Genomic DNA, 15,753 nt, shown 5'->3' with positions numbered 1-15,753 from the left:
GAGTGTTTATCTTTGTTTGCTGTACTTTGAACCTAAGACAAGAGGGGAGTCCTCTGAGCTCTTTAAGTTTGATTATCCTGTAAGGTTAATTTCCATACTGATTTTACAGAGATGATTTTTACCTTTTTCTTTAATTAAAAGCCTTCTTTTTAAGAACCTGATTAATTTTTCCTTGTTTTTAGATCCAAGGGGGTTGGATCTGTATTCACCAGGAGTTGGTGAAAGGAAGGAGAGGGAAAGGTTAATTTCTCCTTGTTTTAGATCCAAGGGGATTGGATCTGTGTTCACCACGAGTTGGTGGGAGGAAGGAGGGGGGATGGTTAATTTCTCCTTGTTTTAAGATCCAAGGGGTTTGGATCTGTATTCACCAGGGAATTGGTGAAGGTTTTTCAAGGCTTCCCAGGGAGAGAAAATTGATGGTGGCAGCGGAACCAGAGCTAAGCTGGTAGTTAAGCTTAGAAGTTTTCATGCAGGCCCCTACATTTGTACCCTAAAGTTCAAAGTGGGGATCCAGCCTTGACACCAGCGCAGAGTAGAGCGGAAGAACAACTTCTCGTGTCTTGTTCACAACACACCAGTTAATGCATCCCAGAATCATGTTTGCTTTTTTTGCAACAGCATCACACTGTTGACACATATTTAGCTTGTGGTCCACTATAACACCTAGATCCCTCTCTGCCGTACTCTTTCCTAGACAGCCTCGTCCCATTTTGTATGTGTGAAACTGATTGTTCCTTCCTAAGTGGAGCACTTTGCATTTGTCTTTATTAAACTTCATCCTGTTTACCTCAGACCATTTCTCCAATTTGTCCAGATCATTTTGAATTATGACCCTATCCTCCAAAGCAGTTGCAACCCCTCCCAGTTTGGTATCATCTGCAAACTTAACAAGCGTACATTCTATGCTAATATCTAAATCGTTGATGAAGATATTGAACAGAGCCGGTCCCAAAACAGACCCCTGCGGAGCCCCACTTGTTATATCTTTCCAGCAGGATTGGGAACCATTAATAACTACTCTCTGAGTACGGTTATCCAGCCAGTTATGTACCCACATTATAGTAGCCCCATTGCAGAGGCATTTCACACAGTGACACCAATCGGGACCCACCTCTGCGCTGTGCCCTGGCACTTCGCACTTGCGCCCCCAGGATGATTAAGACCAGGCAGAGCAGGGCCCCCAGGATAATGCAGACGACCACGGGTGCCGTGACTCTTCCACTGTCAGTAGGAGGGCGGCGCGGGGGAGCTGGATGGAAATGAACATGCAACAGGGAGAGATTAACCTGTGAGCATTGGAGGAGGGGGGGTCATGGGGAGCTCCCCAGTCAGTCATTGCACGGCCCAGGACAGCAGGGTAATGGGCTGGGACAGTCTGTGTGCCACGGGGGCAGCTCACAGGCTGCTGTTTAAATCATGGGCCCTGCCCTGTCAGCTGGAGCCATGAGACAGGAATCCTCCTACTCAGCACGGCCTGCAGCTCCCACCCGGGTGTCCTTCGCCCTCAGATTTCACAGGCCATGGAAAGGAGCTCCTTTTCCTCAGGCTGCAGCTTGCAGCTCCTCCTCTGTGACCCAGCCCCAGGGGAATTTAACTCTTGATGGGAGGAGGGGGATGCTTTCACTGGGGTATTTGGAGAATCTGTCCCCTCTGTCAGATCTGCAAAGGGAAAGGGAGGAGAGTTGGAGGTTGGAGCGAGGGGGAGGTGACATGTTTGTTACCAGGGGAATGTCCCTTCTGAGAGTCCCTGGTTGTCTACAGCTGTCACCTCCACAAACTCCATCATAGCAGCACAGGGCCTGTTTGTTAGTGATTTAGGGTCCAAGTCCTTTGTGCTCTGTGCAGCGATGAGGACTCTAGTTACTAACCAGCACACTGAGGTCTGTGATGGATGCAGGGGTTATGTGGGCTGATGTTTGAGTCAATCTGACACCACAAAGGACCCACCCCACAGCATCCATGATGCTCCTGCACACAGGAGATGGGAAGGCCTAATCTGGGACCAAAGGGATAGGGGGGCAGAGGCTGATCCATCCTCCTCCCTGAAAATTACAGCATGTAGCAGAAACATCTCCTGTCACTCACCTGAGCAATTCACAGCAGCATCTTCCTTATGACCACAGTTGCTCTCACCCCAGGGCTTGGCAGGACAGTCCCAGAGAGATGACTCTGTCCCTCTGCAGTTCACCTTCTCCACCCAGATGGGACCAGTCCCCTCACCGAATGCAGCCTCGCCCGGGGCAGATACAGCAGTTCCACAGCCCAGTAGTTTACACACAACGTTAGCATCCGCCATGTCCCAGGAGTCATCACAAACTGTTCCCCAGGAGCCACGGTACCAAACCTCCACTCTCCCCGAGCATCTGTTCTCTCCTCCCACGACACGTAACTTCTCCTGGTCTGGAAATGCAGAAACCTCACATGTTACTGGAACAGCTGGGAAAGTCCTTAGGGACCAAGGGTGAGAGACAGAGAAGCAGAGATACCTGTGCAGCTTGGAGAGTTCGGGCATTCGGCAAATAGGGTCTGAGTTGGTTTTGCTTTTTTTCCTATGGAGGGAAAAAGCTGAGGTGAATGCACTGGGTTGTGCGTGTGATGTAGGAGTAGAATTTATCTGTATTTTAAACCCCTAATTTCAGCATTGTATGAACTGAAATGTGAACTCTGGGTCATTTCATATCTAATTAATTTACTATTCAGCTGTTACTCAGACACACAGGCCGACATTGATTAAGTTCCATGTTTGTTGTTAATCAGACAAATGCTTATTCCTGTAAAATATCATGAAAATATGTTTGTATCCTGTGTTGAGAATTTAAATCTGTACACTGAGACATGAACAACAGCAAAAGTTCTACCTAACCCTTCAATTAACTGAACACATCGCGTACATGTGTGTTTGCACGCGCGCATGCAGGTAGTTTCAGAATTACCAGTGCAAGAAATATGGGTCTCTTCTGCTCGGTTATCACAGGACTTTGGATTCCAGGGCTTTGACGGGCACTGCCAGAGGGAGCTGTGCTGGTCACTACATGCAATGTGGTCCAGCCACGTGGGACCAGAACCTGCTCCATACGCAAAGTCTCTTTCAATCTGCTCTCCATCTCCACAGTTCAGCTGTTTGCAGACAATTGCTGGGGTGACTCCAGACATCTGATTGTAGCAAACACTGCCCCACGTCCCATTGTAGAAAACCTCCAGCCGCCCAGCACAGTCACTGTCGCTCACCAGTCTCAGATCTGTGAACTCTAGAAGGAAATGCACAAAAAGGGAATTTAAATCTTCTGATTCTGAAATGAACTGGGGAGTGAAGAGAGAAATCTCAGTGATTGCTAATGATCCTGTGCATCATTCTGCAGGAGCTACTGCTAGAGAATCACTCCAAGAATGAGAGACTCTTTTACACACTACATGCCCCCTAGAAATACAATGGGCATCTCTGGAAGGCCACCATTTACCAGCAGCTACATTCAGATTGTAATAGATAAAGGCCGGGAAGGATTGTGACACTGGCAGGCCAGATGCCAGCTCTTGCTCAGGCTGCAGCTGAGAACCTACAATCTCATAGCAGGAGACCAGGCCAGGTCACCTGTATGTTAGTTTTGCTCAAAATAGGTATTAGTCTTGTAAGAATGTACTTAGTGTTTAGACTCTATGAAATGGTGGTTAGTTGCAGCAGGCATTAATCTCACTTACTCATAGACTCATAGACTTTAAGGTCAGAAGAGACCATTATGATCATCTAGTCTGACCTCCCGCATGATGCAGGCCACAAAAGCTGGCCCACCCACTCCTGGAATAATTCTCTCCCTTGACTCAGATGTTGATGTCCCCAAATCGTGATTTAAAGACTTCAAGTCACAGAAAATCTTCCAGCAAGCGACCCCTGCCCCATGCTGCGGAGGAAGGCGAAAAACCTCCAGGGCCTCTGCCAATCTATCCTGGAGGAAAATTCCTTCCTGACCCCAAATATGGCAATCAGCTTAACCCTGAGCATGTGGGCTAGATTCTCCAGCCAGACCCTCCGGAAAAAGTTCACTGTAGTAACTTTTAATATCCCATCATTGACCACTGTTACTAATTACCAGCGATGGCACGTTATTGACCTATTGACTAAAATCACGTTATCCCATCATACCATCCCCCCCCATAAACTTATCAAGCTTAATCTTAAAACCAGAGAGGTCTTTCGCCCCCACTATTTCCCTCGGAAGGCTGTTCCAGAACTTCACCCCTCTGATGGTTAGAAACCTTCGTCTAATTTCAAGCCTAAACTTTCCGACGGCCAGTTTATATCCAGTTTATATCCATTTGTTCTCGTGTCCACATTAGTACTGAGCTGAAATAATTCCTCTCCCTCCCTGGTATTTATCCCTCTGATATACTTAAAGAGAGCAATCATATCCCCCCTCAGCCTTCTTTTGGTTAAGGTAAACAAACCGAGCTCCTCGAGTCTCCTTTCATACGACAGGTTTTCCATTCCTCGGATCATCCTAGTGGCCCTTCTCTGTACCCGTTCCAGTTTGAGTTCATCCTTTTTAAACATGGGAGACCAGAACTGCACGCAGTACTCCAAATGTGGTCTTACCAGTGCCTTGTACAACGGAACCAGCACCTCCTTATCCCTATTAGAAATATCTCGCCTAATGCATCCCAAGACCGCATTAGCTTTTTTCACGGCCACGTCACATTGCCGACTCATAGTCATCCTGCGGTCAACCAGGACTCCGAGGTCCTTCTCCTCTTCCGTTACTTCTAACCAATGCATCCCCAACTTATAACTAAAATTCTTGTTAGTCATCCCTAAATGCATCACCTTACACTTCTCACTATTAAATTTCATCCTATTACTATTACTCCAGTTTACAAGGTCATCCAAATCTCCCTGCAGGATATCTCGATCCTTTTCCGAATTGGCAATACCTCCCAACTTTGTGTCATCCGCAAACTTTATCAGCCCACTCTTACATTTGGTTCCAAGGTCAGTATAAATAGATTAAATAAAATTGGACCCAAAACCGAACCTTGAGGAACTCCACTGGTAACCCCCCTCCAACCTGACAGTTCACCTTTCAGTACGACCCGCTGCAGTCTCCCCTTGTAATGGCTGTGGTCCATGCTACAAGAAAATATGTAAGTTTTGCTTTATAACTGAACATGTTTGCTCTGAACTTGTGAACTCAGGCACGGGAATGATCCCCCGCATCCATCCCCTGCATGTAGTACATGCAGAAGGCCTCATCCCATCCCTTTGAAGGATGGAATGGGAAAATAAAAATAGCAGATATGAAGATTGTTCATCTTTTTGGCTGTTTGAACTGTGACAGGGCTAGAGACCCCAAACTGAAGCCAGAGACCCCAAGGGGTTACCTCTGGGTCAGCACTGAAGGACATTTGGAATTGAAAGATCACTACAACTCTGTCACTCCTAGGATGTAAATGGTAACTCATTTGTGTGTAGATGTTTGCTTGCTTTAACTGTTTGAATAACCCTTTTAATTCTTTTTCCTAGTTAATAAACCTGTATATAGTTTGTTACAGGATTGGCTACAGGCATTGTCTTTGTTATAAGATCCAGGGTACCAACTGATCTGAGTAAGTGACTGGTCTCTTGGGACAGGAAGAAACCTGAATGTGGTGTGATTTTTGGTGTAAGTGTAAGTGACCAATTATCATTAAGTCCAGTTTGTCTGGGTGACAGCATAGACTGGAGAGACTAAAGGGACTGTCTGTGGCTCCATAGTAAGATAGATACAGTGATACAGGACTAAGTTCCCTCTAAGCTGTGCAGCCATGTGTACGCACAGCAGGCTATCAAAGGCCACATAGGCGCACAGCCACAGGGGCCTGGACTAGAGAGGCACCTCTTCCCCAGCGCCAGAGCTGCCACAGTGGGGAGAGGTGCCTCTCCCCTGGCCCAGGGCTGCTGCAGCAAGAGAGGGCTTGGGGGAGGTATCTTCCCGCTGCAGCTCCACGGCAGCCTGCACCCCATAGCCCACACCCCCATGGCCCCACCCCATCCACGGCCCCACCCGATAGCCCACACCCCTAGCCGGAGCTCTCATCCCCCCCATATTCCTAAATCTCTGCCCCAGCCCTGAGCCGCCTCCCACACTCCAAACCCCTCGGCCCCAAACCCGACACGCATCGCCTCTATACTGGTGCACATAACAAAATCCATTCCGCACATGGATGTAAAAAATTAGAGAGAACGTTGGTCCAGAACTTCACATCTGTTACTGTCGTGGTGAAAAGCGACAAAGAGTCACCTTATAGACTAACAGACGTATTGGAGCATAAGCTTTCGTGGGTGAATGCCCACTTCGTCAGACACATGTGGTGTGTCTTGGTGAAATCTACTTATAGACACACCACCAGTTTGCCTTGTTTCTCACCATCTGCGCTGAGGTGGGCACTCAGTGCTGTGAGCCACTCCAGACAGCGCAACAGGGATCATGAGAGCAAATAGTTTGACCTTCTGTAAAACAGCTCATAGAGCCTAATAACTTGAGTATGATGTAAGCATCGCTTCCAGAAAGGCATCAGGTCTAGACAGGAAGACTTCAAGAGATGCAGAATGCACCATTTCCCTGGTAGTTTGTTCTGATGGTTAATCACCCTCCCTGTTAAAAACCTGGGCCTTATTTCTGATGTGAATTTGTCTGGTTTCAGCTTCCAGCCATCGACTCTTGTTCTGCCTTTCTCCATTAGATTAAAGAGCCCTTTAGTAAGTGTATGTTCTCCTTGTGAAGGAACTTATACACTGTAATCAAGTCACCTCTTGATCATTTTGATAAGCTAAACAGATTCAGCATCTGAAATCTCTCACCCTAAGGCTTTTATTCAAGCCCTCAGATCACTTTTGTGGCTCTTCTCTGCTCCCTCTCCAATTTTTGTGGACATCAGAACTGGACACAGTATTCCAGTATCTGTCTCACCAGTGCCGTATACAATAGTATAATTTAGTCCCCACTTCTACTCACTACTCCCCTGTTTATACATCCAAGGTTCACATTAGCCCATTTTGCCACACACAGCACTGGGAGCTCATGTGCAGTTATTTCTGCACTAGGACCCTACATCCCTTTCAGTCACTGCTTTCCATGATACAATCTCCTTCAGATACCTGAGACGCAGCATTCTAACATTAGGGAAATCTTGCAATATCTCCAATACCTCTGGGTGGGAGCTGTGGACTTTCTAATGGTTACCCTGGTAGGTAGTTATACAAGGGAAAGGGAGGCAGAAACAGTCAGGGAGAGTATCATTCTCAGCAATCTCCTTAAACATCTGCCCCCTCCATTATATTGCCTGGTAACCAGGCTCACGTGAGCATTCACAGAACAGACCTGAGCAGAGAACTCCCGCGTCCTCTTTGTGTCTGCAGTTGTGCTGGCCCCAGCCCCTGGAAGGACAGGTCCAGAGATCAGATTCCTTCCCAGAACAGTTCACATCATCCAGCCAGATCTGCCCAGATCCTTGCCCATAATGAGCAGAGACAGTTGCACTGATGGCATGTCCACATCCCAGTTGTTTGCAAACGACATTGGAGTCCAGTAGGTCCCAGGAATCATCACAGACTGTCCCCCAGCTGCCATTGTAATAAATCTCCACTATCCCGGCACAGCGACCTGCCCCATTCACCAGTCTGATCTGCCGGCTCCCTGCAGGGATAGATCCCAGCTGTTAATATGTATTTTCCCACTGAACAGAGAATGTTTGTGAGATTTGGAAATAAATCACCTGAACAAACGACACCGACGTCCTCAGCAATCACTGCCTGGGCTGTCTCAGACATGGAGTTGTCACAGAAAGTCAGACGAGTCTCATTTCCTGCACAGTGGACCTTTCTCAGCCCCACGGGGCCCGTTCCTTGCTCAGACTTAGGCGGGTTATAAACTTTCTCAGCGACTCCGCACTGGAGCTGTCTGCACACCACGCTGGCATCGTTCATGTCCCACTGGTCATCCAGCACTCTGCTCCACGCACCATGGAGGGAAATCTCAACTCTCCCATCACACCGGCTCTCTCCATTCAGCAGTCTGAGTGATTCAGAGCGACCTGGGCTCAGGAGAGATGGGAAATACACTGAATAACACTCCCTGTTATACACTAGAAATAATATAGAGTGTGCATGAAATTATGGACTGTTTCTCAATAAGAAGGTAAAAGCCAGTAATCAGAATGTGTCACAATGTTAAAGGGAACAGCCTCTGTCAGAAGACACTTATTGTTTTGAATCTATAAATGGAAGGTGCTATAAGGACACATGGGCTTGCCAACAGACCCTCTAAATGAGTGAGTGAGGGAATTCCTGCAGATTACTGATTGGGAAAATAGTCTCTGTGTGTGGTGGTGGAATGGCTGCTGAGGTCTGTAGTCACTTTATCCGGGTTTAAATGACTGGAAGCCAGTGAACGGTGTCTGCACAAGCATTTTACAGGTGGGTCGTAAATGATTTAGTCAAGTTTGCCTTGAGGGAATTGGCCAATGGAAGAGCAGGGTTCATCCTGGTGAGGAACAGGTTATTGTTGGCAAATTCCCTTAGTTCCCTCTGATCTTTGCTCAGTAGGTGGCAACTTTCTTGGTTCCCCTGTGTCCAGTGCAGGAGCTCCTAGTGTTAGATAGTTCCTGGCAATGGTGATTCTGACTGGAGCTGTCCCCTTGAAGTGTGGTGTCATCTCTGAGTCCAGCATGAGATTCCAGCTGATGAATCCACACCACACTAAGCAGGTTGTGTGTGGGGCAGGGAAGGGGACGTTCTCCGTTGGTGAATATTGTGACTCCCTTGGGATGTGAATCTGAGTCTTTGTGTGCGTCTCAGAATCAGTGAGTTCTATAGCAAGGTGGTAAGTTGGGAATTACTCACCGAGTTCAGAGCCACGTGCAGCCAGGAGAGACTGACAATATTAAAAGACAACAGCAGAGTCAGTGCAGGGGACACCCACTGACTGTGTCAGGTACAGTATGTACTAGTATGGCAACCTGACGGGTGCAGTGTGTGTGCACTGGAACCAAACAGCTGAAGGATCTTGGTAGCCAAATAACATTTCAAGGCTAAGAGTGAAATCCTCGCCCCACTGAAGGCAATGCTAAAACCTCCTTTGACTTCAACGGAGCCAGGAGTTCGCCCTAAGACTGGAGCAGGAGAATTCCTGTGTACAGCTAGTGTAGTGCAGGGGTGTAGCCATGGGTGGGTTGTGGCCCACCCAGTTAGCATCCAGGCCCACCTAAATCAGGGCCAAAGCCCCCGAATCCACAGGGTGGGACTCCCATCCCTGGCTCAATGTCCATCTGCCTGGCTGTGTCTTTCTCCAGCTTCCCTGGTCTGTGGCCCCAGCACTAGCCCCGTGGAGAGTGTGCCTTGTGGGGGTAGGGGTGGTTGAAATGCAGGGCTAGTGCTGGGGCCGGTGACTGGAGCAGCAGCTCCTGGCACCGTCAGGAAAGGGACGCGGTTGGGCTGACAGACACCGAGTCAGGGTCGGGAAGGGTGGGTGGAGCTTGAGCCCCGGCGGGACCCCTCTTCACCACAAGGGTATGCCTAGGTTACCAGAAGTCCTGATTTTATAGGAATAGTCCTGATATTTAGGGCTTTTTCTTATATAGGCGCCTATTACCTCCCATCACGTGTCCAATTTTTCACATTTGCTATCTGGTTACCCTAGGCACGTCCCGCAGCCTGTGTGCCCCGGGCAGCCCCAGCTTTGGGTGCCTGCTGAGCGGTAAGGGCTGGCTGGAAAGGGTGGAGGGAGGCAATCCCCCTCCCAAGGGCACTGGATCCCTCCTGCACCCCTCCCTCTGCCCCTCCTGTCATTGCCCACCCTCTGAAAGCCGGGGCCCACTCAGGTTTCCTGTCCTAGCTATGCCACTAGTGTGGTGTGAGGGTAGAGAGCAGATTTGCGGCTTTCGAGGACGCTCGTGGATATAACTGGGTACCACAGCCCCTCAGGAAGGCCAGATGGGATCATGGCAGATGGAGCTCGTACAGAAGGGACCAGGTGTTTTTCCTTAGAAGGGATTTTCCTTCTAGCAACTAACTGTAGGGAGAAATCAGCATCTTCATGTGCTGAGGAGTTCCCTCCGAGAACCAGGGTCCGGGCTGGGTAGCTAGTTAGGAGAGGCAGGGCAGGGCTGCAGGGAATTCAGTTAGGAATGCAGGTAGCAGCCTCTGTGAGAAGCAGGAGAACTGTGAGGTGAATTGCCCCCAAGGTACAAAGGTATCAGCTGTAAATAGGAGAGTAGATGTCTGTTGAGAGTGCTGGGCAGGACGCCATAGGCTTCGTCATGGTTTGTAACAGCACCAGTGACTCTGGGCTCTGTGGGAGACAGTCCTGGAAGCTACGGTACATTATTAGGAATAAGGTTGAAATCCAGGACTTCTGCAGTAGGTTTCTCTGTAAGGATCCCAGTTACAGCCAGGCAAGAAGCCCTATGAAGACTCTGTACATGGCTGAGAAGATGGGGCAGAGAGGGGAACTGAAACTTCATTAAGCAGGAGGGATCCCTTTGGTGAGGGGAGAAGCAGATGATCATAATGGCCTCTTTGGGTCTTAAAATTCTACGGCTCTATAGACCCAATGGTGAGCTGGAGCCGGTTCGCACCGGTTCGCGGTGACTGGTTGTTAAATTTAGAAGCCTGTTTAGAACCGGCTGTTAAAGGGCTGGGCATGGTAAAAGTGCCGGGCTGGAGCTGGGAGGAGGGGTTGGATAAGGGGCAAGGAGTGGTTGGAGGGGACGGAGGTTCTGGGGGGGCGGTCAGGCGACGGGGAACGGGGAGGTTGGGGCGGCCCGGCTTCCCCAGGCAGCAACTTAAAGTGTCTGGGACTCCCAGCAGCGGCTGGAGCTCCAGGCCCTTTAAATTGCTGCCAGAGCCCCACCGCCGCTACTGCAGGGCTCCGGCGGCTATTTAAAGGGCCGGGGCGGTAGAAGCAGGGGAGCCGTGGGCCCTTTAAATAGCCCCCGGAGCCCTGCTGCCGGAGCCCTGGGGTAGCAGCAGCAGCAGCCGAGGACTCCTGGAAGCTACATGTACATTGTTAGGAAGAAGATTGAAATCCACAAGGGAACCAGATTGGCTGGCCATTACAATTAAGTTTTCTAGTGAATTATTTTTCCTGCAGGGCCCTGGCCACATTCAGTGCCCAGGATGGATAAATCGGTGTTGTGCAGAGTCAGGCTATTGCCTGTATGACCCCTGCCTCATTCACTTTAGAAACAGGAAGGCCTGTAGAGAATGATCAGGGGAGCGCAGGAAGAACTAGGATGATCTTGTTAAGAGCAGTGACCATCATTCAGTAGAGCTCAGTTCTGTTCCTGCCTCTCCCACAGACTTCACAAGTGATGCTGAGCAGGTCTCTTAAGCCAGTTTTTATGGGGTCTGATTAGCAGAAGTACTGAGCACTCACAACTGCCGCTAGGGTCAAGACAAGATGTGGCTGATCAGTTCTTCTGCAGTCAGGCAGTGTGGGTGGGTGGAACGAGCACAGGGCTGCAAGTCAAAACACTTTGTTTGATCCTATCTCTGCTGCTGACTCACTGGGTGGCCTTGGGCAAGTCACTTTGCTTTTCTCTCTCAGTTTCACCAGCTGTAAAATGGAGCTAATAATAATACGTTACCACCTGCTTCCCTGGCATTTGGTGAGGGTTTATTAATGTGTGGACAGTACTTTGAACACATAACACTTTACAGAAATGGTGAGTACTTTGAAGAATCAGGCCCCAAGGGTCTCAGGTTGGTGCCCAATCACTCCAAATAAGTAGCGAGTTTGGAATTTTGGCTTTAATCATTGTATGTAACATTTTCAAAAGCAGCTAAATGATGTAGGAGCCTAAATGCCATTTTCAGAAGTGACTTAGGCAGCAAGAGGGAGAAGTCTGCATGGTTCTTAGGCTCCTACATTATTGGAGAAAATGGGATTTAAGTCCCTAAGTCACTTAGGCACTTTTGAAAATGTTATTCTTGGGCTTCTACATGCCTAAGTCACTTTTGAAAGGGGCATCATAAGAGTCTGCTATCTTCCAGAGGTGTTATGAAGACAAATTCATTAATGCCTGCGGTGCACTCTGATACTACGCTGACGAGCATCATGAAGAAATTAATAATTCTGTATTCAGTGCAGTGTTTGTATGGTATGTATAGTGAATAAGGCCCTGAGTCACAGGTTGAATGATGAGGATAAAAATAAATATTCTACAGCTCCCTCAGCTCCTGATCACCATCCTCCCAGTGCACTGAAGGAGGCAAGAGCTGGTGGGATGGAGGGGAATAATAAGACATGTGCATGCAATTAGACTGTGTCATAATGTATATGCAGAAGGGAGGGGGAAGGCTAAATTAACATTGCATGGGTAACCTTAACTCTAATATTTCCTAATTGTTGTGCATTTGACTTTGACTAATAAACACTGTTTCATATTTTAATGTTTTTATGTAAGGTAAATATTAGAGCTGGTCGACAAGCCAAATTTTTTCGTGTTCAGTACTGTATGATAATGCAGTATTTCAACTTTTAAACACATCAAAGAGATTGGGATGTGGAAATGGAATGAGAATTTTTGTTTAGATTCTAACTAAAATGTTGATTCATTTAAACTTTTTGAAAATGAAAAAATCAATTTTCCTTTTCAACTGGAATGGCGTGAAAAATGTTAGAAAAAAACAAAGTGAGATAAAGTGCTACTTTCTCTGTGGCATGCTAGCAAAATATCCTCAGGAACTCAAGTGAGAGAAGGGAAATGTTTATTTTCAGCAGTTTATAATTCAACCAAACCTGGAAGGGATTTCCCTGCACTAGCGGAAGGCACTTCCCTGGCCCCAGCATTACTCCTTCCCAAATTACAAAAGCCTGCTGCAAACAATGACGGCATAAAAGCTACTCAAGTAGGTGTTGAGAGTATTTTATAATAGAAAGTGTGAAGCAACCTCCATATTGGGAATTGCTACTAGCTCCCCCTCTAATTACTATAGCAGTGATTTGGAGAAGGATGAGGACAGTAAATTGGTGACATTTATGAAACCTGAAGGACAAAGTGCTGCCCCTGCTCCACTTCCCTGTAGAAGGACAGAATTGCTGACGTTTTTACTGGAGAATCTAGTGCATTGCGGGGTCATCACTATTCTTTTTGTGATATTATTTACTTTAATTTTATTTTAATACATTTACCATTATTATATGTGGTTTAAGATCTAGCTCCCCGTCCCCTTGCTGTGCCCTGAGGTTCCCCTGCTCTAGGGTCAGTGTCACACACTGAGGGGCACGTGTCCTTAATCCAGCATTACACTTACCTGAGCAAACCACACTGGCATCATTGTTATGGGAGCACTGAGAGGCCCCCAGGGCAGTAACAGGGCAATACCCCAAGTGGGGTTCAGCTCCTTTACAGTGAAATGCATCTGTCCAGACAGAGCCAGTTCCCCTCCCGAAATACCCTCCTCCTGGAGCCAATACAGCGAATCCACAGTTGAGCTGATGACAGAGAACGTTGGCATCTGGTAAATCCCAGTGTGAGTCACAGAGGGTTCCCCAGGCACCACGAACCTGGATCTCCACCCTCCCTGAGCACTCTGTGCTGCCGTTCACCAGCCGGAGCCCTGTGTGCCCTGGGGAGAAGGGAGAAGGGGTTTAGAGTGGGAGCCTTAGAGCTATGTTATACCAAATAGTTAAAGAAAGGAAAGTCAGGGGGAATTTGATCTGATTCTAGTTATCTTGGATCATTTGCATTTTACGAGAAGCTGGTGCCATCCCATTACTCTAGCTCTCTACACGGTGAGGTCAGTGCATTGCTTCACCCTAATCTAGAATTCACATCACTGGGATTTTAAAGACTTTACACTGAATTCTTACGTGAGCATATGGCTCCAGCATCATTTGCATGTGAGCATGTCTGACTGATGTGCGATAGCCTGGGACAGTACGCAAGGTGGGACTCATTCCCTGCACACTGGAATGCTTCAGTCCAGATTTTTCCATGTCCTTCTCTGAAGTGAGCTCCTCCTGGGATAGATAGAGCTGTTCCACATTGTAGTTCCTTACAGATAACGTTGGCAGCTTTGAGGTCAAAGTGGGCATCACAGACTGTGGTCCATGATTCTCCATCTCTTATTTCCACACGTCCCGAACAGGCACTATGCCCTCCAACCAGCCAGGGCTTAATGCGTCCTAGAAATTCTATAAAGGCAGGAATTTATAAAGGGGCCTCAGGAAGTTAGATGCTCGATGGCCAAAAATTTTGGCTGAATGCCAATCATGGTTCAGTGGCAAAGTTCAGGCAGCAATTAGAAATTAAAAAGCAATATATAACAAACGGTAAACAGTGGTATTACATAACCAACAATATACAGTAGCTGTTAGGATGTGTAGAAAATTGATAAGGGAAGCTAATGATATAAGGGGAAAAAATCATAGGTTGCCACGCTAAGAAGCCTCACAAGGCGTTTTTAAAATATACTAGGAACAAACAAAAAATCCTAACAGTGGTATAGTTCCACTGCAAATGAAGATGGTAAGATTGTTAACGATGCAGAAGAGGCAGAAGTATTCAATAAACATTTCTGATTTTTTATAAAAACCCAGGATGTATCATATTATGTGGAAAGGATGAACTATCCTTCAGTCCATTGGTAACTCAGGAGGAAGTTAAACAGCCTTTACTATTTTTATATCAGCAGGCCTCAATAGCTGATAAAACCACAGAATAAGAGAAATGTAGGGTTGGAAGGAAACTCAAAGGGTCATCTAGTCCATCTCTTCACACCAAGGGAGATTTAAGTATACCTAGGCCACCCTGACAGATGTTTGTCTAACTTGTTCTGCAAAGTCACCAATTATGGGGATTACACAACTTCCCTACATACCCTGTTCCAGTACTTAATTATCCCTATAGTTAGAAAATTTTTCCTAATATCTAATCTGAATCTCATTTTCTGCAATCTAAGATGATTATGTCTAGTCCTACCCATGGTGGATATGGACAACAATTGACAAACTATCTTTCAGTTATTTGAAGACTGTTATCAGTTCCCCTCTCAGTCTTCTCTTCTCTAAACTAAAAAGGTCCAATTCTTTCAACATCTCCTCATAGATCATGTTTTCTAAACCACTTACTCTGTTTGTTGCTCTCCTCTGGACATTCTCCAATTTGTCCTCATCTTTCTTAAACTGTGATGAGCACAACTGGACACAGTACTCCAGATGAGTCCACACCAGTGCTAAGTAGAGCAGGGCAATTACCTCCTGTGTCTTACATATAACATTCTTGTTAATACAATTCAGAATGACATTTCCCTTTTTCACAACCGCATCACAACTTTTCAGATTGTGATCCACTATAACCCTGAGATCACTTTCTGCAGAACTGCTGCCTTGTCAGTTATTCCCCATTTTGGTTTTTTTACATTTGATTTTTCCCTCCTAATTCTAATGCTTTGCACTTGTCTTTACTGAATTTAAATTTACTGATTTCAGACCAATTCTCCAGTTTATCAAGGTCATTTTGAATTTTAACCCTGCCTTCCAAAGAGTTTGCGATCCTTCTCAGCTTCATGTTGTGACAGTGAATCCCATAAAGTTTTATGGAAATATGCGTATATATGACATAACTGGAATATGTTTTATGCTACATATGCCATGTAACATATCTCTGTAAAGGTTATGAGCTACTGAATCTATTCCTCCTATTTGTATGCATGTATCATTTTTGTATTCCAAGTTATGAACATTGGCCATGTACGTGCTTGATTCTGAATTAGCTTTAATA

General features: G+C 46.8%; 3 protein-coding genes across 3 annotated transcripts in view; 2 read left to right on the top strand and 1 right to left on the bottom strand.

Moving 5' to 3' along the window:
* Window positions 1-15,753, top strand: part of LOC135977486 (olfactomedin-4-like) — a 689,021-nt gene that overhangs the window by 112,545 nt on the left and 560,723 nt on the right. The window lies entirely within an intron of this gene.
* The window catches only part of LOC112061359 (scavenger receptor cysteine-rich type 1 protein M130-like), a 737,202-nt gene that overhangs the window by 464,692 nt on the left and 256,757 nt on the right, over window positions 1-15,753 (top strand). The gene's annotated exons all lie outside the window — the stretch shown is intronic.
* LOC135977467 (scavenger receptor cysteine-rich type 1 protein M130-like) lies at window positions 2,051-14,956 on the bottom strand. The gene is made up of 7 exons (XM_065578720.1): window positions 14,953-14,956; window positions 13,842-14,165; window positions 13,283-13,597; window positions 7,744-7,833; window positions 7,350-7,664; window positions 2,934-3,248; window positions 2,051-2,400 (listed from the first exon to the last, which is right to left on the bottom strand). The coding sequence occupies exons 1-7, from the start codon at window positions 14,954-14,956 to the stop codon at window positions 2,078-2,080; spliced, it is 1,686 nt and encodes a 561-aa protein (XP_065434792.1). The 3' UTR covers window positions 2,051-2,077.

Source organism: Chrysemys picta, unplaced genomic scaffold (assembly GCF_011386835.1).
Source record: "Chrysemys picta bellii isolate R12L10 unplaced genomic scaffold, ASM1138683v2 scaf1, whole genome shotgun sequence".
Taxonomy (NCBI): domain Eukaryota; kingdom Metazoa; phylum Chordata; order Testudines; family Emydidae; genus Chrysemys; species Chrysemys picta.
This window is presented reverse-complemented; position numbering and strand designations above follow the sequence as displayed.

Excerpts from the sequence above, each read along its gene's own strand:
- LOC135977467 (XM_065578720.1), bottom strand. Across the intron at positions 7,834-13,282 it reads TGCCAGTGTGGTTTGCTCAG|GAAATGAGACTCGTCTGACT; the intron begins GTAAGTGTAATG and ends TCCACTGTGCAG. Across the intron at positions 7,665-7,743 it reads CGTCGGTGTCGTTTGTTCAG|GGAGCCGGCAGATCAGACTG; the intron begins GTGATTTATTTC and ends CTATCCCTGCAG.